At 57.8% G+C, this 22,679-nt stretch overlaps 6 protein-coding genes across 6 annotated transcripts; 3 read left to right on the forward strand and 3 right to left on the reverse strand.

Annotated features, from left to right (window-relative positions):
• The first annotated feature begins 818 nt into the window (after positions 1–818).
• CDEST_03762 (uncharacterized protein) lies at positions 819–2,795 on the forward strand. Its single transcript, XM_062919921.1, has 2 exons — positions 819–1,584; positions 1,659–2,795. The coding sequence occupies exons 1-2, from the start codon at positions 1,163–1,165 to the stop codon at positions 2,197–2,199; spliced, it is 963 nt and encodes a 320-aa protein (XP_062775972.1). The 5' UTR covers positions 819–1,162; the 3' UTR covers positions 2,200–2,795.
• Positions 2,796–2,824: 29 nt separating this feature from the next.
• On the reverse strand, positions 2,825–5,442 carry CDEST_03763 (Putative purine-cytosine permease, uracil/uridine/allantoin permease). Its single transcript, XM_062919922.1, has 3 exons — positions 4,777–5,442; positions 4,410–4,680; positions 2,825–4,297 (listed from the first exon to the last, which is right to left on the reverse strand). Exons 1-3 carry the CDS (start codon positions 4,934–4,936, stop codon positions 3,043–3,045), a joined length of 1,686 nt encoding a protein of 561 aa, XP_062775973.1. The 5' UTR covers positions 4,937–5,442; the 3' UTR covers positions 2,825–3,042.
• A 640-nt stretch (positions 5,443–6,082) lies between these two features.
• On the forward strand, positions 6,083–9,295 carry CDEST_03764 (Putative hydantoinase A/oxoprolinase, hydantoinase/oxoprolinase, ATPase, nucleotide binding protein; the record flags this gene model as incomplete). Its single annotated transcript, XM_062919923.1, has 3 exons — positions 6,083–6,128; positions 6,244–8,172; positions 8,262–9,295. The coding sequence occupies 3 exons, from the start codon at positions 6,083–6,085 to the stop codon at positions 9,293–9,295; spliced, it is 3,009 nt and encodes a 1,002-aa protein (XP_062775974.1).
• A 459-nt stretch (positions 9,296–9,754) lies between these two features.
• CDEST_03765 (uncharacterized protein) lies at positions 9,755–11,428 on the reverse strand (the record flags this gene model as incomplete). Its single annotated transcript, XM_062919924.1, has 5 exons — positions 11,125–11,428; positions 11,025–11,061; positions 10,904–10,971; positions 10,458–10,831; positions 9,755–10,364 (listed from the first exon to the last, which is right to left on the reverse strand). The coding sequence occupies exons 1-5, from the start codon at positions 11,362–11,364 to the stop codon at positions 9,755–9,757; spliced, it is 1,329 nt and encodes a 442-aa protein (XP_062775975.1). The 5' UTR covers positions 11,365–11,428.
• A 2,573-nt stretch (positions 11,429–14,001) lies between these two features.
• On the reverse strand, positions 14,002–16,111 carry CDEST_03766 (Putative FAD/NAD(P)-binding domain superfamily; the record flags this gene model as incomplete). Its single annotated transcript, XM_062919925.1, has 2 exons — positions 15,357–16,111; positions 14,002–15,293 (listed from the first exon to the last, which is right to left on the reverse strand). Exons 1-2 carry the CDS (start codon positions 15,979–15,981, stop codon positions 14,002–14,004), a joined length of 1,917 nt encoding a protein of 638 aa, XP_062775976.1. The 5' UTR covers positions 15,982–16,111.
• Positions 16,112–21,196: 5,085 nt separating this feature from the next.
• On the forward strand, positions 21,197–22,650 carry CDEST_03767 (Putative auxiliary Activity family 9). The gene has a single exon (XM_062919926.1). The coding sequence runs from the start codon at positions 21,408–21,410 to the stop codon at positions 22,401–22,403; it is 996 nt and encodes a 331-aa protein (XP_062775977.1). The 5' UTR covers positions 21,197–21,407; the 3' UTR covers positions 22,404–22,650.
• The last annotated feature ends 29 nt before the right edge of the window (positions 22,651–22,679 follow it).

Below are 22,679 nucleotides of genomic sequence, written 5' to 3' on the forward strand. Positions count from 1 at the left end.
GGATGGAAATGTCCAAGGCAACAAGAGCAAGGACCAGATCTCAGTTACTGTTCGGCGGAACTGCGAGGCCGAGTTGACGATGCCCAGGACTGGCGAGGGTCTGACTTGCATTATACTGGCGCTGGGACTGTTTCCTAAAGAAGCAATAGCTCGCGCAGGTAGACGAGGTCTCCAAAGATGGGGGGAGGTTGGGGGCCTGTCGACACCCAAGAACACCTACTTACACGACGGAATATAATTGCCGCGGGCTTCTGTTAGGTAACCAAGCCACAAAGATGTCGCCGTCTCTACCATCTTAGAGCACTGCCCCGTCTTCACCCAACAGCCAGGCGCGGAGTCTTGCGGAACGATGCGGAGCCGGCGCCGGGACTGGTTGTCTCGGTGATTACAGGCATCTCGTAATGTATGTATGTGACTGGTGATGGAAGAGAAGCCATGTCAACAACGCCATTCGTTGAGTGACGGAATCCATTTTTGACGGGCGAATCAAGTCCGTCCTCTCTCTCGTCCAGTGCCACGGCTTGTCTGTCTTCCGGGTGGTAGTGTAAGACTAACTGACTGCCGGCGATCCCACCCCATCCCATCCCATCCCCATCATTTGACCCTGGAGCGACGCCGCCATCCAATCCGGTTGGAACCATGGCCGGCTAACACACTTGTTGGCTCTTACATAAGAAGCAAGCATGGAAGATGGCTTGTTACGGCATCCGGGTTAGCTGCATCTCGACGTCACATGTCTTGACATCCCCTTCCATCCCCCCCTTCACAGTACTCGAAATTTTTTGGATTAGAAATTGGTGTACGGTGAAGACTCATCCCTCGTGGGGGGGATTTCCCCTCTCTTCCTTTCGGTCAAGCACCACATATTGATGGTGATGCCTTCGCTCTGATGCCTGTGCATCTGCTAAGCAACCAAAGGGCAACATCAGGTATCATATTTCGGAAATTGTAATCCTGCTATTTCTACCACTGCCCTCGTCCTGATGTGATATTCATCAGGTGATATTGTTATCATAGCGTTATCGGATCTAGCCGCAACTCTTCTGATAAGTAGTCGCTGCATCCATCCATACCGATCTCAAAACCCGTCCTCTTCTCTTCTGGAATCCCAGTCTCCTTCTCTTCACAGTTCCAAGTCCTGTCGTTGCTTGGGGCCAGTCCGATGCTCACTTCGGCTCTCCTGCTTGCGCCGTCCATCCCAAACATGGCCGCCCTCCCGGCCTACGGAAACTACCACCACGTCCAGCTCGCCGAGGCCTTCAACTCGGAGCTCGACCAGAGGCTCGGGCGTCGCCTCTCGCCCACCCCGGCGCACCTCTCCCGCGTCGTCTACGTCCCGAAGCACAAGGACGTCACCGCCCATCTGCCGCTGTACGACGTCTCGGAGAATTACGCCAAGGCCGTCAAGGGAGAATTCGTCGGGGGCAGCCGCTACAAGCTGAACCTGTCCATGATGAAGAGGCCGAACGGGGACGGCACCGACGGGGAGGTCCGCTATCTCGTCAACTTTGGGAGCGGCGCTGCCGAGGACGAGGTGATGGTTGAAAGGAGAGTCCCGACGCATAACGGGCCGATGGTCAGCATGTAAGTCTGTTGAGCATATTGCACGGTCGACCTAGATCTTCAGGGTAAACAGACAGAGCTGACATGCATCACAGGCATCTGCCTCGCGAAGGCAACGGCGACTTTCGCGTCGCCTCGCTCGACCCGACGCAGACCATGCAGCTCGTCGTTGCCAACTCCTTCCCCATCCCGGACAGGAAGATGCACGCGGCCGCGCCGCCAGTCCGGCACCCGTGGTTCACCATCTCGCACACGTCACAGGACGATGCTGACGACGACGCCGCCGCCGCCGCCGCCGCCACGGGACTGACGCCCTCGAACCTCGAATGGCAGATCCGGCCGACGGAGCATGGTCCCCTGCGCTACACGCTCGTCGACACGGCCGAGGAGGATGCCGCCGCGGAGGCCGGCGAGCCGCTCATCCACGCCATCTACCACCACATCGGCGTCGGGTTCGCCCTGCCGAAGGACTACAGCGAGGGAGTCCTGCTGCTCTCGGAGAACCTCGACGACGAGGCGGAGGCGCTGGCTGTTGCTACGCTCCTCGGACTGCTGCGACAGGTGCGGTCCATCAACCAGCCGCCGCCGAGACCAAGGAAGAAGTCGTTTGTCCAAAGAGTTCTGGGCAAGATCTGACAGGATGTGCGTCTTCGTTTTCTTCTCCTTTTTCATTTTTATTTTTCTTTGCGTCCTCTTTCAGACAAAGGGGATGTTTGTTTGAGCGTGACGTGATACTTTGGAATACCAACCATTATTTCTTCCTCGCCTCTCGGACGTATGGTAATCCTCTCATGTGAGGACACTGCTCTTACTGTAGCGAAGGATATCACTGATTGGCGAGATTATAATCAATGATTCGGAACGAAGCCGCTGATACCCTTTCTTTCATTTGTTAGCGACCAGTTTAGTCCTTAAATCACAAAATGTGTTTCGATCTAACAAGCGATGGGGTTTGAGTATGCCTTGGTCTTATTGAGAAACCGTTTGCTGTGTGTTTTACCTAGACCACTGTTTTATGCCCCTCATCCTCTATTGATATTGATCGTATTGATCTGCTACACCTTTGAAATGGTCGGAAAACAGTGTCGGGATGGCTCGACTACATTCATTAGCCAGTCTTACAGCCTTGTATCCATTGCACAATCAGTTTTGACTACCCTTGGAGTAGTTAGTATATGTTTCCCGGGTCTTGCGTTGTGGGACATAATATTCCATGGAGTGATAACATGTAGCAATTATTTCTATCTAATCCATCAGTGCTCAGGGCTTTAGCAAGTGCACAACATTATCTTGAAACTTCATGGCAGCAAAGAGAGGGCCTTGAGCTTGAACTCGGCCTCACCTCTAGTACAGGCAAGACTAATTCAGCATGTCCCAATAAGTTATGCTACCTCAATGGTATCAAGATACATAAAATTGGCAACGCAACGTTGAAGCAACAAAGATGGCTCAGTATCTAAGACCGAACCCTACAAACACTCATTTCAACAGGGACCTGAGCCATATCCGAGGACCTTTCTCAGCGGTCCTCGTATCAATCCCCTTTTGCGGGCCCTCAATAATCTCCGACCCCAGCGGCAGGACCCCCAACTTTCTCGCCTCGGTATTGGTAAAGGTCGCATAGTAGTCCACCTCGTCAACCGCACCGGCCTCTTGGGGCGGCCAGACCGTGTTGAGACCCAGGTGCAGCAGGAACGAGATGGCGAAGCCGAGAGGAAAGGCGAGGTAGTACAGGTTGATCCACGCCGCGCCGACCTTGACGCTGTCGGGCGTGACGCTCGCCGCGAACCCGGGAAGCTGCGTCGCGAAGCCGCAGACCCAGGCGACGAAGGCGCGCGGGTTGAAGCCCCTCCAGTAGTAGAACGAGCCGTCGGGTCGCGGGTGGTACAGGTCGGACAGCTTGATCCTGCGGCGGCGGATGACGAAGTAGTCGCAGATCTGGATGCCGATGACGGGGCCCAAGAAGACGCTGTAGGCCGACAGGACGCTGATGAAGACGCTGGCGGACGAGAGGAGCTCCCACGGGCAGAGGGCGATGCTCAGCACGAGGCCGACGTAGGCGCCGCGGCGGATGTTGACGTAGCGGCAGAACAGGCCGGCGAGGTCCATGCCGGCGGAGAAGGCGTTGTCGATCGAGTTGATGCTGAGCTGGATGCAGAGGAGGCCGAGGCCGGCGAAGAAGGCGCCGGCGCGGCTCTTGGCGTTGTAGTCGGTATCGAGCCAGGCCTGGACGATCAGGGGCGGGTTCCAGATGGGCTGGCCGTAGATGACGCCGGTGGCGGAAGCGGCGAGGCAGCCAAAGGTCGGGAAGACGGCGCCGAAGAAGATGATGCTGAACCACTGGCCGAAGATCTGGTCGCCGGGACGGCGGGCGAAGCGGCAGTAGTCGGGCTGGTTGGTGAGGCCGACGGCGATGCTGCCGATGACGGTGGTGATGCCGTGGACGATCTGCCAGCCGAGCTCGCTGGAGGACATGGACTTGGACCCCTGCCGGACGAGCGAGCCGGGTTCGCCTGCGGTGGCGAGGGCCCAGATCATGATGGAGATGAGGGTGACGGAGGAGATGATGTTGAAGGCGAGGAGCACCTTCTGGATGCGTTCCGGTCTGATGTAGAGGATGGGGATGAGGAGGATGTTGAAGATGATCCAGCCGATGAAGTCTTTTGTCGTCAGGTGGGAAGACTCGGGGAAGACGTTGCCCAGAGACTCGAAGGACGGGAAGATGGCGGACAGACTAATAAGACAAGTCAGCGTCGAGTCTCAAAGTGCAGTTGGAAGTGTCTTGGAGGGAAGGGAGGGTCTCCCAGATGATTATATATCTGAGCTCGTGGGGGGGGTGTGCTCACCAGTTGACCACCGTCAAGCCACCGGTCCACGATTGCACGGCGAACCAGACCAGGCTGAGGAAGATCCTCTGGATCAGGATGAGGTACTGTCCGTAGACGCCCCAGATGTAACGGGAGACGACGGGGAAGCCAATGTGCCACTCGGCGCCGACCATGCCGTTGGCGATGGCAACGAGGGCGATGATGATCTTGCCGATGATGATGGCGATGACGCTCTGCCAGACCGAGAGGCCGACCGCCACGAGAGAAGCGCCCAGCTGCCAGTTGGAGACTATTTGGTGTAAGTCAGCTGATGGATGGTGGATATGGACATCTTTGACAGTTTGGACGCCACGGTATTTAGCTATTCAAGCCGGTGTCTGCTTACTGGCCACTTGGTTCGTCAACCAAAAGGAGATAAAGGTCGACGTCGTCCAGCGGCGGCGGCTCGGGGGCATGGGCCGGATGTCGTCGTTGATCCAGACGTTGGACTCGGCCACGTCGCTGTCGGGCAGCCGCAGCGACCGGGCGACCTCGCCGAGACTCATGATGATGACGACAGACGAAGAGTTGATAGGTTCGTGGTGCAAGGCCTGGGAGTCTTCTTCATGGCTCCGGGGATGACCAACAAGGAGATGGGACGGGGGGGCTTTTGTCTTAATGAATCCTGCTCGCGGAGGGAGACAGAAAATGAAATGCTTTCCCCGGTAACACCGCACGCTGGGTAATATTCTATTTCGGCCTTGCTGTTGCTCAGGAAACGTTGCATCGGACGCTCACTTGTGGCAAAAGGCAAAGGTAGGTAGGTAGGTTGGCAGACCATGGAATCAACTCTGCTTCACTCAATGGCCGGCCCTCTCCCCTCCACTGATAGACCCGATAGACCCCGCGGACATTCTTCAGTGGGAAACCAATACCTCTTATCATTGGGGTCAAAGACCCCAACCGATTCGATAGACGGGCATACGGCGGGAAACGCTTATCAGAGTTCGGCCGGCCGGTGGAGAAAGGCAGTCATGATAAGACCGGACGAGAGAGGGAGAGAGGGAGAGAGAGAGAGAGAGAGAGAGAGAGACAGAGAGAGAGAGAGAGACAGAGAGAGAGAGAGAGAGAGAGAGAGAGAGAGAGAGAGAGAGATTGGGCATCACCAGTGACACAAACATCGCTCATCCAGGGGGATCCAAGTCTACCCCGCAACCTCACAGTCGGCATCTGGGGGGAAGAATACATACAGAGTCGGGTCGAGAGTCAGGTCGATGGCATTCAGCCAAATACAGGTACGAGTTGGAGAAGCTTCGCGCTTGTACCTGCTCGTTTGGCTTGGCTATCTCGTCTTCTGCTCCAAGAAGATCGGCTGCCTACGCGGAGACCGGACGGACCCTGGCACTTGAAGGAGTTGACCCAGGCTTCTGGCTTTTTTAACCGCTTTATCCGCCCAGTCTATCAATGGGCCAGCCCAACGGACCAGTAAGGAGAAACGATCTCCAACAAAGTGGTGGTAGCTCCTGTTAACAACTCGCGCAATTCCGATTCGGGGTTATTCACAACGAGGTCGTCATGTCAAGGTCAAGTGTGCGTGCGTATACGGTACCCTGCTATTTGAATCACTGTGTTCTGTTTGAGGACATATACCCGTCTCGAGAAATCAGCAAAGAGCAGTCAGTGTCAAGTGATTCATAGACATCATGGGAGAAATGCCTCCGTCACGTAGAACAGTCCGCATCGGGGTTGATGTTGGAGGTGAGTCGAGTCTGTTCCATGCCATCACCATGCCTCTCTATCACCATCCCTCATATTCACATCCATAAACCCACTCAGGGGAGAGACCCAGCTAACACCCAGACAAAAAAAAAAGGAACAAACACGGACGCCGTCGCCATCGACCTGAGCCTCCAACACACTGCCAACCGCGGCGTGCTCGCCCACTTCAAGACCCCGACAACCCCGGACGCGAGCGCCGGCATCGAGAGCGCCGTCCGCGCCGTCCTCGCCGCATCCGGCCTCGACGCGGCCCCGGGCCGCATCGCCAGCGTCACCATCGGCACGACGCACTTCATCAACGCCGTCATCGAGCGCGACGCCCGCCGCTTGCAGCGCGTCGCCGTCCTCCGCCTCAGCAAGTCGTTCCTCCGGGAGGTCCCGGCGTTCGCCGAGTTCCCGCCGGACCTCGCCGCCGCCATCCGGTCGCACGTCGGCGTCGTCGACGGCGGGCTGCACGTCGACGGGTCGCAGGAGGCGCCCGTCGTCGAGGCCCAGGTCGTGGCCGAGTGCCGCAAGATCAGGGAGCGGGGCGATGTCGGCGCCGTCGTGGTGGCCGGCGTGTACTCGCCCATCGACGAGGCGTTCGGCCAGGAGGAGCAGGTCCGCGACATCGTGCTGCGCGAGGTGCCCGGCGTCGACGCCGTCTGCAGCCGCGAGGCCAGCGCGAGCATCGGCTTCGTCGAGAGGGAGAACGCGGCCATCCTCAACGGCGCGATCCTGCGCTACGCGCGGAGGACGGTGGGACGGTTCCGGCTCGCCACAAGGCGGCTCGGCCTCGAGTGCCCGCTGTTCCTGACGCAGAACGACGGCACGATCCTCGACGCGGCGGCGGCGGCTCGGATGCCCATCCGGACCTTCTCGAGCGGGCCGACCAACTCGATGAGGGGCGCCGCGTACCTCGCCGGGCTGGACTCGGGCGCCGACAGCTCCGCCATCGTCGTCGACATCGGCGGCACGACGTCCGATGTCGGCGTCCTGCTCCCCTCGGGCATGCCGCGCCAGGCGTCGGCGTACGTCACGGTGGCCGGCGTCAGGGTGAACTACTCCATGCCGCATCTTCACTCCGTCGGACTCGGCGGGGGTTCCGTCGTGAGGACCGTGGGCGAGAAAGTCAAAGTCGGCCCCGAGTCTGTCGGGTTGGAGCTCGTCACCCGCGGCCTCGTCTTCGGGGGCGATGTCTGCACGACAACAGACATCGCGGTGGCAGCCGGCATGGCGGATATCGGTGATACGGGGAAGGCCAAGGAGCTGGGGCCGCGCTTCGTCCACGAGGCACTATCGCGGATACAGGCACTGCTGGAGGGTGCCGTCGATGTCATCAAGACGTCTCCCGATCCCGTCCCGGTCCTCCTCGTCGGAGGAGGCGCCATCTTGTCCCCCGAGCGCCTCAAGGGGGCCTCCAAGCTCATCCGGCCGCCGTTCCACGACGTTGCGAACGCAGTCGGCGCGGCCATCGCACGTGTATGCGGCGCTGTAGATATCGTGCAGGGCACCACCCACCAGACGGAGAGCCAGGCGATCGATAAGGCCAAGAAGATGGCCATCGAGAGAGCCGTTGCCGCCGGCGCCGTCCCGGAGAGCATCAAGATCGCCGAGATCGAGACGATGCCGCTGCAGTATGTCAGCAACCAGATCCGGACCCTCGTCAAGGCCGTCGGCGACGTCGATCTCCACGCCAAGCTCGAAGACGCCTTTGAGGCAGACGAAGAGGGCGAGGACGAGGACGAAGACCACACGGAGGCGAGCAAAGACCTGACCCGGGATGTCCAGGATGACGAGAAGGTCGACCCGGTGGCGTATAAGCCCACCGTTATCCGAGACGCCGCCAGCGGTGTTCCCGAGTGGCGCATCAGCGAGACGGACTTGGAATATCTGGCCGACGGCTGCTACGTCCTCGGGTGCGCCGGAGGAGGAAGCCCGGCGGCCTCCAAGATCCAGCTGCGGAACATGCTCCGGGAAGGATACAAGATGCGTGTCATCGGGGCGTCTTCGCTGCGAGACGACGATGTAATATACTGGGGCGGTGAGTCTTTTGCCTCTCAAGACTTTTGTGTCTGTTTAACACATCAGTCCTGATATTGCTTTGTACTTACTCACTGGACTCTCTCCTAGGCCACATGGGCTCTCCGGCCGTGTCCATCGAGCGTCTGCAGTCCACCGAGACGGTCGACGCCTTCAGGGCGCTGATGGAGTACCTCCGCCACGACACCTTTGACGCCGTCATGGGCCTCGAGATCGGCGGCGCCAACGGTCTCGAGCCCTTCCTCGTCGGCTCGTCCCGGTTCTTCGACACCCCCATCATCGACGGCGACTGGATGGGGAGGGCGTACCCGACGTACTGGCAGACGACGCTCGCGGTGCACGCGCCCCTGGAGCTGGTCCCCTGCGCCATCGACTCGGGCGACGGCAAGACGATCGTCATGACGAGGGCCCCCAACGACGAGATCGTCGACCGCGCCCTGCGCGCCTCGTGCTCCGAGATGGGCTCGCGCGTCGGCATGGCCGCAAAGCCCACGACCAGCGACCGGGTCAGGCGGTTCGGCGTGCTCAACACCGTCTCGCTCGCGTGGCGCATCGGGCGCTGTATCGCCGTCTGCCGGGCGACCAACACCATGAGCACCGTGGCCGAGTCCATCATCCGCGAGGCTGGCGGTCCCGAGGCTGCCAAGGTGCTGTTCCGGGGCAAGATCGTGAGGGTCGAGAGGCGGCTGTTCAAGGGCCACTCGTACGGCGAGGTGCACATCGCCGCCCTCGAGGCCGGCGATGAGGACGAGGACGAGGCCGCGAGGGACAAAGGAAAGGCCGCCGCCGCCGTCGCCCGGGGCGGGACGCTGAAGATACCCTTCAAGAACGAGAACATTCTTGCCGAGCACACCGACGAGAAAGGCAAGATCGAGGTCCTGGCCGCCGTGCCGGATCTGATCTCGGTTCTGGACAACGAGTCCGGCAGGGCTCTCGGGGTGCCCGAGTTCAAGTACGGGTACCGCGTCACGGTAGTCGGCATCACCTGCTCGCCGCGGTGGACCGAGACGCAGGCCGGGCTGGATATTGGCGGGCCAAAGGCCTTTGGGTACGATCTGGAGTACACGCCTCTGGGGAAGTACGTCGAGCCGCGGAGTGTGCTAGAAGAGTATTTGGTAGACTAGAGAATGCTGAGTAGAATACTTCCCCTTGACGTAATAATTAAAAAAAAGTTGACGTAAACACCCTGTAACAGTATACAAGTGCTCATGCTGACCGCACTCTTTCCAACATGCGTCCTTACAGTCCTGTTGCGAAGGTGTATGAAATCTCTTACGTGGGAACCCGCCCTAAGCACTTGTATAGCAAGTCTCCTGATTGTATGAAGCATTGATTGATGTTCAAAGTCCAGACCATACCCAGTGAAAAATGTTGCGTTCTAGAAGAAGCTCTGCTTACCTAGACACAGAACAAGTGAGAACAGAATCATCCGGCGACATTCCGGCCGAGACAGATCGACAACATGAAAAGTCCCCCTCGCATCTGAATCCCACCGTCCTCAGTGTCAAACACATTTGGGGCTCGAATGGAACACCACCACTGAATTTGAAACTACCCAAAAAGAAAGGGGGCGAAAAATGATATTATTCTATACCTGCGTTGCCCCCCCGTTTCGTACCCCCGAAAGTGACTTGTTGTGTAACCACCGTCGTCGTCCGGATATGCCCCCCGACAGCCTCCTCGTCGTCCTCGCTACCCCTTGGACTCGTTGCGCGAGACAACTTGTCAGAGGTCCCGGTACTGACACTGACCGTATACTCAACCGACCTTTCCGTCTCGGGCCCCGAGATTTCCACCTCGTCCCCGCCCGCTTGGCGGTTCAGTCCCTCCGTGCTGCTCGGCGGCCGGTGCCGTCCCAGCGCGCTCATGATCCCGACCATCGTGTTCCCCTCGCTGGCGTGGCCGTAGCGGCTTCCGTAGGGGTTGTTGTTATTGTTGTCGTTGTTGTTGTTGTTGTTACCGTATCGTGAGGGTCTCCCGCTGCCGCTCTTGGCGTGGAACGACGACCCGTTGAAAAGGCGCGGCAGAAGCGTCACGAAGATCGGGCGCAGCGTCGGCAGGCAGGCCGCCAGGATGCCGATGGTGACCTCGAGGAACGACCACGTGGCGGCGTCAACGTTGTCCCAGTAAGGGTCCTCGGTGTGGGCTGCGACGCGGAGCGTTTGTAGCCGGTAGACGGAGATGATGCATGTGCTGTTAATTGGACGTCAGGTTAGGATCTTTAACACTTTTACAACATCTTTCCATTCAGAGAAGGGCACTCCTGGGAGGGGTAGTAGTACTCACAGAAATCCGAGACCAAAGACAAAGAACAGCATCCGCTTCTGCCGCCGGGGCAGCTGGAGCGAGTTGATGACGGGGATCGGCATGCTGAACATGACGAAGTCGGCCACAAGATTGACTCCGGCCATGACGTACCAGCTGGTGAGGAGGTCGATGCAGCGGCCCTCGACCGACTCGTCCCAGAAGGCCGCGACGGGCACGCACATGAGCGGGAGCAGGAAGCAGAGCATGACGGTCCAGGCGGACATGAAGACGAGGCCCCACGTCGTCAGCCTCTGCATCCAGTCACTGGAAAAGATCCGGCGGTACTGCAGGAGGATGGAGAGCTTGAAGACGGTCGTAGCGATGTTGTACAGGACGATCGAGGCGTAGAAGGACTGGAAGGGAGGGGGGCCGTTAGCTAGAGATCAGACTCCTGGAGAGTGACTGTATGTGATTCACGGCGATACCTTCATATACGGGACGTAGTCCTCCGGCGGCTGGACCCATGAATGTTTGCCGAGCCCATACCGAGTTTCTTTACACCGTCAGTTAGACCATCCCGCGTCTTCCACTCTGCAGAGCACTTACCAAGCCCGATGGCGACCGCAGCTCCAATCACCAGAATCTAGTCGAAAGGCCACGGTGAGCATGGTTTCCCAGGCCAGCGCGCTGCGAGTAGATCACCTACCTGTGCCACCACCATGACGGTATCATCCAGGCCGAACGTGCGGAGCATCCTCATCCTCGTGAAAGCTCGTAGAGCCACGGCCGCCGTCGACAGGACCGAGCCGACGATGAGCATCGCGAGGATCTCCGCGAAGCGAGACTCGCCGTCCCGCGAACGGTCGACATCGCCGGCGACGGCCAGATTCTGGACTCCCTGTATCGGATCGAGTTGTCTGCGGTGGTAGACGTCTGCTGCCGACATGCTGTCGAGAGGCTCCCCAAAACATGAAAGAATGGTCGTTTATATCCTTGGTCCAGAAAAAGACAAAAGACGGAAAGAGTCCCGAAGCAAGAGAACCGTCCAGGCTGAAGACTTTGCGCGTACCTCTTGATGTACTTATCTCTTCAGAGCCCGTTGACTGACCCTTGCTAGGTAAAAGACCCATGCTGCTCCAGAACAACTGATCCCCAACATACATCTACGCCATTAGAAGACGTGGATGCGTCGGGTCCCCTCTGTTTACATGGGTGCGCCCGAACGTCGCAATAGAGGCTGAGAGACACTAGCCGTCTAGTTTACGACCCACGAATCTTTCGTGGGGTGGAGAGGGGGGGGGGGGGGGGGAGGGGGGGGAGGCTCAGCAATGGAGGCCCCGATGGCCTCCTCCGGCAGGGATCGGCCAGCGCAAGGGGGCTTCAACGGGCAATCCGGGGAGCCGAGTTGCGTGCCGCCAAGAACAGCCAGGAGGACGAGAATCGAGAGCGCTGCCAGCGGGAGGCGTCTGCAGTCTCATCCAGGTTACAGATCACCACATGCTCGCCGGGGGGAGGGAGCAATGCGTTTGTGTGTATCCTGCAGAACATAGAAACGTGTTTCCCCCCTGACTTGGACAGTCGAAGTGATGGTCTGGCTCGGCTTTGGATTTGTCAATTGTTCATCAGATACTTCTCGGCTCCTGCGGTTGACTGGGGTGATTTCGGGATTTATCCCCCTTCCCCCCCCCTCCTCGCTGCAACCTTGTTCAACCCTGGCCAGAGATATGTTTATAGCTTCGTTGGTTCGCGGAATTAGAGGTCGAAGAGACAACGAACATAATATTAGTCGGCAGAAGAAGAACGTCGATGGGAAAGGCTAACAAACGTCCCAAAGAGGCCGCGCGTGGGTGTCACCGGTTTGAGACACCAATGAACAGACAGGCGTCGTCCTTGGAGTGTTTTGGCCTGACGGTGTCTTATTATCCCGGAACCCTTCATTTGGGGCCCTTGGAAACCTTGGCCCGCTTCATGTCCTACGCCGTCGCGAGTCTAATCCCAACCGGCCGGTCGTTTCTATTGTCTGTGAGTCGAGAGTTTCGTGGCACATTAGCGCCAACGTTCGTTCTGTTGACGTGTGCACGTTTCGGGGGATACTCACGTACCGCGCCACCGAGAACTCGGCGAGTCCCACACGAAGCAGAACCGCACGGCTTGACGGACTGATGGTGATTACTGACAGCCGTGCCGAGGTGGTCTTCCCAGGGGGGGGGGTGAGACATGTTCCACTCAGGGAAGACAGTTGAAACTGTCGGCAAAGTTCAATGGTGGCAAAACGCGCTCTCACATCACAATCAAACGGCTGATCTCATCCTTTGTCAGGGCCGTGACCAGACACAGAGGGCTCTGGTGGGGAGTCCAGAAAAAGAGGGGGAAGAGGTGTTTGAATCTTAAAGTAGGCGGGGGGGTGGCGGTGGGAATGGGGATGAGCGGTTCGCCGGATGATTAAGCTTCTTTCGAATGAAAAGTAATAAGTCGTTGGTGTGTGGTAATTTCCTTGGTGTTCTCTCACTCTCCCCAAACGCTGGTCGACAAGGCATCATGGCTGACGACTGAACCTTTTTGCGGTTTGAAGACTCGGATGACGGTCAACTGTGAGAGGTCACATGAGACGAGTCCAGGTCAATCAATGAATGAAGGTGAGGCGGCCCTTAACAGGACGGCAACGCTCTTGCGGTGATCGAACTCCCCTGTCTGTGTCCACAGCCCAGGGCACGTCCAAGACACTGTGATAATATCACGCACACGTGGATTGACAGGAATAAGAAGAAGATCTTGGGGGCGCTTTTCGGACCCAACTCCACTCTCGGGCACTTTTGGCGGCCAAGAATACACAGCTGAAATGTGTAGACAAGGGTAAGGGTGGAGGGGGCCATCCCATCCACTGGTCTAAACTCGATTCATCCTGCCAAAGCGGATCGTCCTCTATTGCGAATGCTGTCGTCAACCTAGAGAGGAGCTTGTCCAGGGCGCAACGTGGGTGTAGTTCGGAATGTTGATGCCGATCAGGACACTATTGGAGATCTACAGTCACGAGGACGGCGTGACAGGTTCATCAGCAAGTCGCGGTTCCACCGATGGTTGACGTCTCTTTACGAAGAACGGTATCGTCCCGGCTCTTGGCAGGGGAGGGTTTTCATGAAACTTTTCATCTCAAGTAAGACGCCGGCTCCAAAGCCAAAAGTTTTCCAGGTCCTGTTTACAGACGAGAAAACGAGATGAAGTCTTACTACACGTAATCAAAGAAAAGTCACTTCCGTAGAGCCAGGTTTCTTCCTAGCAAGGTTCTTTTAGACAAACACAACGCAATGCTCATCTTTGATGGGTTGATCAATCTCTCAGATCTGTTGCTTTGACCTCTCCAACGAGTGACCATGGATACTCTTCAACCCTCACCGGAAACATCCATGCAGCATCCACACAGCATCCACGCAAGATCGGCAACCACACGTGGTCCGGGTCGCCCAGTTATTACGAGAAGATAAGTTTCAACTCAGGATTCAAAAAAAAAAAAAAAAAAACCAGAAGACGCCGCATCACGGGCGAGACAACCACGATAACCTAATCATCATCATCATCATCATCATCACAGCTTGGGAACACCGCCCGCCAGCCCCAGGACCCCCCTCGTCGACCGTTGTTGCCCCTGGTCGATGCCCTCCTCCTTCGCCTTGATCTGCAGCGCGAGCATCTTGGAGAAGTACCGGCACAGCGCGAGGTTGCCGCCCATGAACCAGAAGCCCGGATGGCCCGAGCCGCGCCACATGGCCCGGAACTCGCCCTCGTCGTCCCAGCCCCAGACGTCACCGACCCGCTCCGCCAGGGCGTCGCCAAAGATGCCGCGCGCCTCGGTCCGCATGTTCTGGTACCCCGTCGCGAAGACGACCTCGTCCGCCTCGAGCTCCGTCCCGTCGGCGAATCGTAGGCCCCCGGGTAGCACCTCGGCGATCTCCTGCCCGCCCTTGATCTTGATGGCCCCGTCGATGATGAGCTGGCTGCAGCCGACGTCGATGTAGTACCCGCCGCCGCGCTGGAAGTACTTGGTGAAGAAGCCGCCGCCGCTGGGGCCCATGTCCAGCTTGAACCCGGCCCTGTCGAGGCCCGCGAGGAGATCGGCGTCGTTGGCGTTCTGCAGCTGCGTCATGCCGACCTGCAGCGCCTTGAACAGCTCCGCCGGCAGGCTCCAGAGCCAGAGGTCGGCGTCGTCGACGGGCGGCGCGTCCTCGTCGTAGAGGCCCTTGAGCCCAATGTCCGTGATGGAGCTCGACGACACCACCGACGTCGAGCTGCGCTGCACCATGGTCACGTCGTACCCGTTCTCGTAAAAGTCCTGCGCGATGTCGTGGCCCGAGTTGCACGACCCGACGACGACGGCCTTCTTGCCCCTCGAGTCCGGCCTCGCGCCGGGGAACTCGGAGCTGTGGCAGAGCCGGTCTCCCCGGAACGTGTCCATGCCCTTGATGTCCGGGAAGAACATCTTGCCCGAGTGGCCCGTCGCCTGGATGACGTGCCGCGGCCGCAGTGTCCGCGTCTCCCGAGTCCCGTCGGGCCTCTGCCGGTCGAGCGTGACGGACCACTGTTGCTTCGCCTCGTCCCAGGACGACCCCGTGAGCGTCGTCGACATCCAGACGTTGAGCTCGAGCAGGTTCGCGTAGGCCTCGAAGAACTCGGCCATCTTGTCCTTGGGCGTGAAGACGGGCCAGTGCTCCGGGAAGCTGATGTACGGGAGGTGGTCGTACCACACGGGGTCGTGCAGCACGAGCTGGTGGTACCGCTTGCGCCAACTATCGCCCACCCGGCCGTTCTTGTCGATGACGAGCGCGTTGATGTTGAGCATCTTCAGCCGTGCAGCGACTGTGAGGCCGGCTTGGCCGGCGCCTAGATGGCTGTGAGTATGACATGAAGCTGACCTTGGGGGGGAGGGGCGTTATGCAAGCTTACCAACAATCACAACCGTAGGTTCGCTGTCCACGTAGTTGATGCTGTCCTCCCGCTTCTCCTTCCAGTTCTTGCTCTCCCGCTGACGCACATGTTCTACCCCCTTCTCCCTCCGATGGCGCAGCGGCTCTTCATGGCCCTTCAACTCGCGGAGCGCGGTGAAGAAGGTGAAGATCTCCCACTTCTCGCCGGACTCGATCAGCCGCACCACGCCCTCGGCCGGCCCGACATCGGTGCTGGCCTTGATAAAGAACTGCAGACACTGCACCTTCCCGTGGGCGTCGACGGGGGCGAAGTGCGGCGCCCGGAAAGACGTCGAGGTGTCGATGAAGACCTCCCTCAGCCGGCACGACTGGCCGAGGAAGCTCTGGATCTTGTCTCTCCCCTTCAGCGTGCGGAAATCCCACGAGAGGGCCAGATGGTCCCTCCAATAGCCGTCGGAGACGAAGAGCTGTGCGAGGTCTTTGTAGTTCTTGGATCTCAGCGCGGCGTTGAAGGCCTTGATGACGTTCGCCGCGACCTCCCCCGCATCGACGGATGTTGAGCGTACCGATGGGGGGTACGCGCGGGGCGGGAGGTTGACCGAGCCGGGCTCGACCCGTTCGCTTTTCGCATAGGTTCCTGCCATGGCGGCTTTGGTCTCGTGAATTGTCTGCTGGCGAGATCAGAGTTTGCGAATGGTGTGTCAATGGGTTGCTGGTAGGGTGATGTTGGGACTCGGGAATAGCTTCGAGGAGGTCAGGGAGAGGAAGCAGCATTTATGGAAACTAAGAAGCGTCTCTCGTTCGTCGTCACACGAGGGACCCTTTCCGCCCCCTCCGCCCCGAGAAAGCTGAGAGTCGTGACATCACCTGACAACCTCATTGTGAACAAGCGTGAGGGGTTCCTCCGGGGATAGATCGGGGGCAGCAGGTAGGGCGAAACTCTGGCAAACACGCCCAGCCGATAATAATGCTTGCTGTGCCGTCTTGCTTCTCAACGCTTTCTGACGCACATGTGGAGTTTGATGGACGACGCAAGCCCGCCGCGGATGCGGGGGAAACCAGAGACAACCCGAGCCTCCGGGCAAATCACAGAGCTTCGGGTTGCTGTCGCCAAGTATGGGCGTGATCTGCTTGGCCGGATAGCTTGAACTCTGCCTTGATGCCAGACCCGCTGGCGGCTCGGATTACCCCAGACTGGTGAAATGCATGGCTTCTCCGCACTTGAGATGGCGGGGGTTGCATAGAAGCGGTTCCGGGGCCAGGAGAGAGAGCTTTGTGGATTGAGACTCTTGTGGTGCCTCGGAGCCTTTTGACCGTCGGATCAAAGACATAGGGCTTTGTTCTGTTCAATGATTCAGACACAGCACTGATATAGACGAACAGATCCAGCGATGAGACTCCATTGATGCCAGTGCCATCGGTGCCGTTTTTACCACACCAGTGCCCCTCAAGTCAGTTCGGCTGGGAGCAGAGCGCGTGCGGGGAAACGCGGGAACATGCATGATGCGTCCGGGGCAACGGAAACTAACCCCGGTGGCCCAAATTCCGCGTTGCGGTTCCGCCTGTTCGCTCCGTTGCGGCTCCGGGTCCTCTCGTAAGCCAGAAGCGATGAAGTGGGTGGCGCGTCCTTAGGTCTAAATCACTAGCTAGACGAATCTGCCCCGGGGTTTTTGAGGGAAATCTGATGCGACATGCGTCAGTGGCAAGTCTGGCTACACAGTTGTGCCTGTATGGCACGTTGCCGTCGAAAGGCGCCCTCTATTGGTTTTCCTGATGGGAAATATTGCAACACCATCAGTAAGTTGTCGCGAGGGACGTAGCATTGTTTACCCTTACTAAGGGACATCGTTTTGCGACAGACTTTTGAGGTTGCCGGTGAGATGTCTTGAAGTTGGTTATTTGACACCTCTGCTGATCACATAGACGATTAACAAGCACTCTGGACGCTATTGTTACTCCTGCTGGAAAAACACTAAGTTTTGAACGTCTATAGAAGCTGATGTGATTTATACAACGTCAATGGAGGCCACAGCACGGTTTGAAGCATCGTTGCCGGAATATAGAAGGCTCAACTACTCGCCAGGATTGACTCAACAATGCATCGAACTATGGGGCGGCACATTTAGCATGGAGATTATCCCAAACTACATCACTTCTTCTTCAAGTCACTTGTTTATTGAACCTGTTAGTCTCAAGCTCAAAGTCAACATGCAATCATGGCCTGGTTGACGACCTCTTTAGCCGGGTCACATTGAAGTGCTGTTAAAACTCCCCGTCATGATCCATAGCATGTGGCAACTGTCTCTAGAGTCTCTTCAAAAACATCTCTATGAAACAGCTATAACTGCATGGTACACAGCGGGCCTGGAGTTGAGCTCGAACGGTTAGAAGTGTCCACTTTCGATGACATGCGTGATGCCCCTGGGATTATGAGAACGACGCAATTGCGACAAGTCAGACGCAAGACTCAACGTAGGGCGAGGAAGACACAGCAAGAGGCTTTCCCCAGTCAATAACACGCTTCTTCGTTGGACGCCATCTTCATGGACATTGCTCTGAGGCCTTTGTAATAACTTTGCAAAAGGCCAGTCGTGGCCAGGCCCAGAGATTGTTGCGTGCCCCCGTTGGGTGAGAAATAAGTAACAAAAGTGAGACTCAATCTGGATACAAGGGCATTGGACAAAACGCAGCGAGCGCACGAATCATTGACATTTCTGCAGTAGAGGTCTGGAACAAACCAGATATCTCAGGGAGTTAAGCGTCAGTGAACTGCATGGCATAACTGGTGCGAATCAAGAGTCTATCACAACCATTGGAATGGTTGTGAATTGACCACTCTTTGATGCCCAAGCTTTCCGGCTGTCACCATCATGTGTGGAACTTGACTAGAACGCTTCATGTCCTAGTTCCAAATAGTGGAACGACGGAATGATGGAGGGGGAAGCGTCATTGGCGTCCCAAGTACTTGATAACCAGAGCGAACTGTCTCTGGTGTAAACCATATGGTTGTGGTTATGAGTAGTTGGTACTTTCTAAGACCGTCGATATCTCTGTCGCTTCTTTGCCCACCCCAAAGCTCAAAGTCAAACAGCTGGGACGAAAAGCCTCGAAGAAAGGCCTCGAAGAAAACTCTGCGAAGACAGGATCGTTCGCCTCGGGGTCGCACGAACTGGATGAGCGCCGGCAGAGAAGTCGCTGGGCAGAACAAGCGAACATGAACAGGATGGCAATGAGTGAGCACGGAGGCGAGCGAGGCAGACGCTCCTCTAAATTGATCGTTCCGTCCAGAAGACTTAACATGTCTGACTCGTAAGGGGGCGGGCGGGGAACGTTCGTCGAGGAATCAAAACAGCCATCGGGGCCATTGCTGCTCATGAGTCTCCATCTGAACCCTAATACACCGCCGGAAAACCGATGGATGCATCGGAACTTGAGGAAATGACTGCGATCAGGAATCCGCGGAACCCATTCTGACGACATTGCACACTATTTCTTGGCGGCGGCGGCAAGAAAGGACCGATGATGAACGGAGGAAGTTGAGTTCTGGCTAAAGAGCCCCAAATCGTTGCCAACGACGAGTACGAAAGCGATAGTGCAAACGCTGAAAGGCCGGTCCCCCCCCCCCCCCCCCCCCTCCCCCGTCACGCGGGCACACCGCTGATCGTCGCTCGTCAATGAAGCTGAGACAAACGCACGACAAATCAGCCCCAACCGCACGGAGAGGTGAAAGTAGGATCGTCAACCGCACTCGCCGCCCAGGCTGGGCGCGCGCAGTAGATAAGTTGCAAAGAAGCGCGCGCCTGGCAAGGGGACGCAGGTCGAGAAGGGGGAGGGAGGAGAGGAGAGGGTTCCCGCGGTTAGTTGCAACATCTTTGCCCCTCTCAGCCAGATGGCCAGGGTTCGGCGGATGCGGGAAGACTCTTTACACCGGATGATGGGAGGCACAACGACGGAGCAGGACCGAGCGGCTGGGCTTGGATGGCAGTCCCAGCTTCAACCATCCCTCCGGCTCGGCCATGGCCCATGGAGGCCGATATTAAACAGATAGTCTTCAATGGGGCTGGCCTTGTTTTCCATCGGACAGGGCCACCGGTGTCTTTGGGAGATGGTGATGAGAGGAAGAGTAGGAGGTGGAGGAGAAGCGGCTCCGGCGTGGAGTTGAGTGACGCTCGTGCTTAGAGTAGACTGTATGATCTAAATTCATAGTAAGGGCTGCTATGATATCTCGGCAGAGCGGGACTTAAACAAAGACACTCTATTTTTTCGCCCATTTGGGGGCATTGGCAAATGTTCCATCAGTAAGCTGCGCCGTGCTGGTGATGGCGCCGCGTCAAGGTTGATGCCGGGTCTCGCTCCTCGGCCATCCCACACTGCAAGTAAGGCGAGAAGAAGGACTTCAGCACTCAGCAGAGGAACAAAGTTATTCGTGCAGTCATGCAAGTCTTGGCTCCAACCAGCTCTCGGCTGCATGGGCCGAAGGGGGCACCCAAGCGCCGTGATGCGAGTGGACTCGGTTCTCTATCTGCGTGGATATTTCGTCCCGTGTAAAGTGATCAGCGGCAGGGGGGGGAGTTCGGCGCCAGCGGGTTTTTTTCCCCTTTCTCCTCTTCTTCTTCTTTTCTTCTCGTTTGCTGTGCCCCCTGACCCATGTTTCAGGTGAATGCAACACTGTCGAATACCACCACGGGCGCGTCGATCAGGAACCAGACCAGAGAACAGAGTTCGCCGCGGCATGGCCTCTATCGCGGGATCTCTTGTGAGACCAAAGTTAGACTGATTGGACTCTGGGGAAACGGCTCTGCAGTGGTCTTGGCCAGCTGGTAAAGGGTCTCTCAGAGATTGGGGGTTGTTTTTGGTCAAGGCATGTATCGGATACGAACGTCAACGAACCAAAATATTCAATATTGGTCAATTCATGGCAATATTCCCCCCCGCACCTGATTACCGAAGACCAGGGATTGACAAGCAAAACCGGGCATGTCGCCCGAAATTGACGCCTGCAACGGTCAGACACGAAAAAGGCCGTTTCTATCGCGCTGCCCATGCAGGATGCAGGATTCAGGAACCCGAACAGCCTAGTCCGTGGACAGAGAGAGAGACCAACCCCAACAGCACCAAGAAAGAAATTCTCCCCCAGCGCCTAGTCCGGATGAGTGGCTCTCTGTGGATACTGGATAATCTACAAGCGACCGATTCGGAGGGACGACTCTAGACTCGACAGGGGACGCCGCTGCAAGCGAGGTGGGAAGTTTAGATGAACAGGATCATGTAGGAATCGGCGCATGAGCCAAGCTTGGCGACTGTATTTCGAGGAGGGTCGACCTCCCATGTCCTCCCAGGGGGGCTGATGTCGTCAACTCACTCTAGTTGCGACCCCGTCGTCCCCCGGTTCGCCCATGTCAACCCAATCAACGACTGGACAACCCCCCGGCGGCGAGGGACCGTGTTTGGATGGTAATGGATGCTGGCTGTGCCTGCGGTCGGTCCAATGTTTCAAACAAGATTCAACGGTTGGTTATGGCTGTAAGTCTCTTTTCTCTCTCTCTTTCTCTCGCTTTCTCATTACCAAGGTTGAGTGAGAAGGCCGGGTTTTACGGCCCCCGACCCATGCTCTCCTCTCAACCACCACTGGCGCCCCCTTTTCGCCGCGCCCATGATGCATGCCTACACCGTTGTGTATCGATGGAAGAAGAAAGATTGCAGCGATGTGGGGGTTGTGAAATCTCGTGAGGAACTTGGCATGGCGGCTGATGGCTAACGGTCCACCCCCCTCTCCTCTCCTTTGGGATATCTTTCCAGGGGGCGTGGGAAACGCAACTCTTGGGATATAAGACAACCTGTTCCTCCTCGCCTTTTGGAGTTTCGTTTCCCTCTTCATTCTTCGTTCTCAACCATCTCTGTGTCTTTTGTCATCGTACAGACAACTTTCATTCTTTCTTCTTTTTGAAACTTCACTTTCATTCATTCCCTGGTGGAAAATCAACGCTTCAGTTTTCTTCCCGTCCAATCTTTCCATAACACAAAAAAACCAACAACAACCCGGTCTTCACCAAAACAAAAAATACACAAGATGCGCTCTTTCGCTTTCCTCGCCGCCGCGGCCATCGTGCCCCAGGCCATGGCCCACTACGTCTTCCCTACCCTCATCGTCAACGGAGAGCAGACCGAGCGTTACCAGTTCGTCCGCGAGGCCAAGAACTCCAACTCCCCCGTCGAGGACGTCCTCTCCGAGGGCATCGTCTGCAACAAGGGCGGCAACGACGACGACGTCCTCGCCAAGACCGAGACCAAGGCCGTCAACGCCGGTGACGAGCTCGGCTTCATCGTCGAGAACGACATGGGCCACCCGGGCCCCCTCGCCGTCTACCTGTCCAAGGCCCCCTCGGCCGTCAACTCCTACAAGGGCGACGGCGACTGGTTCAAGATCTACGAGCTGACCACCTCGGACATCACCGACGCCGGCCTCCAGTGGGGCAGCTACGTCGGCAACGCCGGCATCCACAACTTCACCTTCACCCTGCCCAAGGAGGTGCCCACTGGCGAGTACCTCCTCCGCGCCGAGCACGTCGGCCTCCACGGTGCCGGCTCCAAGGGCGGCGCCCAGTTCTACATCGCCTGCGCTCAGATCTCCGTCACCGGCGCCGCCTCCGGCACCCCCGAGCCCACCGTCAAGTTCCCCGGCGCCTACACCGGCGAGGAGCCCGGCCTGCTCATCAACATCTACTACCCTGCCCCCACGAGCTACACGCCCCCCGGCCCCGCCACCTGGCCCAACGCCTGCGAGGACCACACCGCCAACCTGCTCGGCCAGACCTCCGACGGTGACTGCACCGGCAGCGACGGCGCCACCACCCCGACCACCCCCACTACCCCCGTCACCAACCCGGCCCCCGCCCCCTCCGCCGGCATCCCCGACTACAACGGCGGCAACAGCACCGCCCCGGCCACCCCGGTCTCCGGCAACGAGGCCACCCCCAGCAACGATGTTGAGGACGACTGCGAGAAGTCTGCTGCCCGCCGCCGCGCCCGCTCCATGCGCCGCCGCGTCGCCCGCGCCGCCTTCTAAGCGTCGCGCGCTCTCTTGGCTGGGATGCATTACGAAGGGGAAAAGGGAGATCATAGATGAGGAAGGCTGTGTTGTTGAACCCGAGTCGGTGAGATACCACTTGGTGACCCCTCGCCTCCTCAAACCCCATTATTCTTGTACATACGTATGACTTTGAAGACACTGGATGTAAGATGCGATCGGATGTCGGACGGGCCCCTTCTACGGGTTCGTCCTCATGTTTGAAATATGAGAATCATTCCATAAATATGCCTGTTCCTACCACGTGATGTCGCA

This window comes from Colletotrichum destructivum, chromosome 2, assembly GCF_034447905.1.
Source record: "Colletotrichum destructivum chromosome 2, complete sequence".
NCBI lineage: Eukaryota > Fungi > Ascomycota > Sordariomycetes > Glomerellales > Glomerellaceae > Colletotrichum > Colletotrichum destructivum.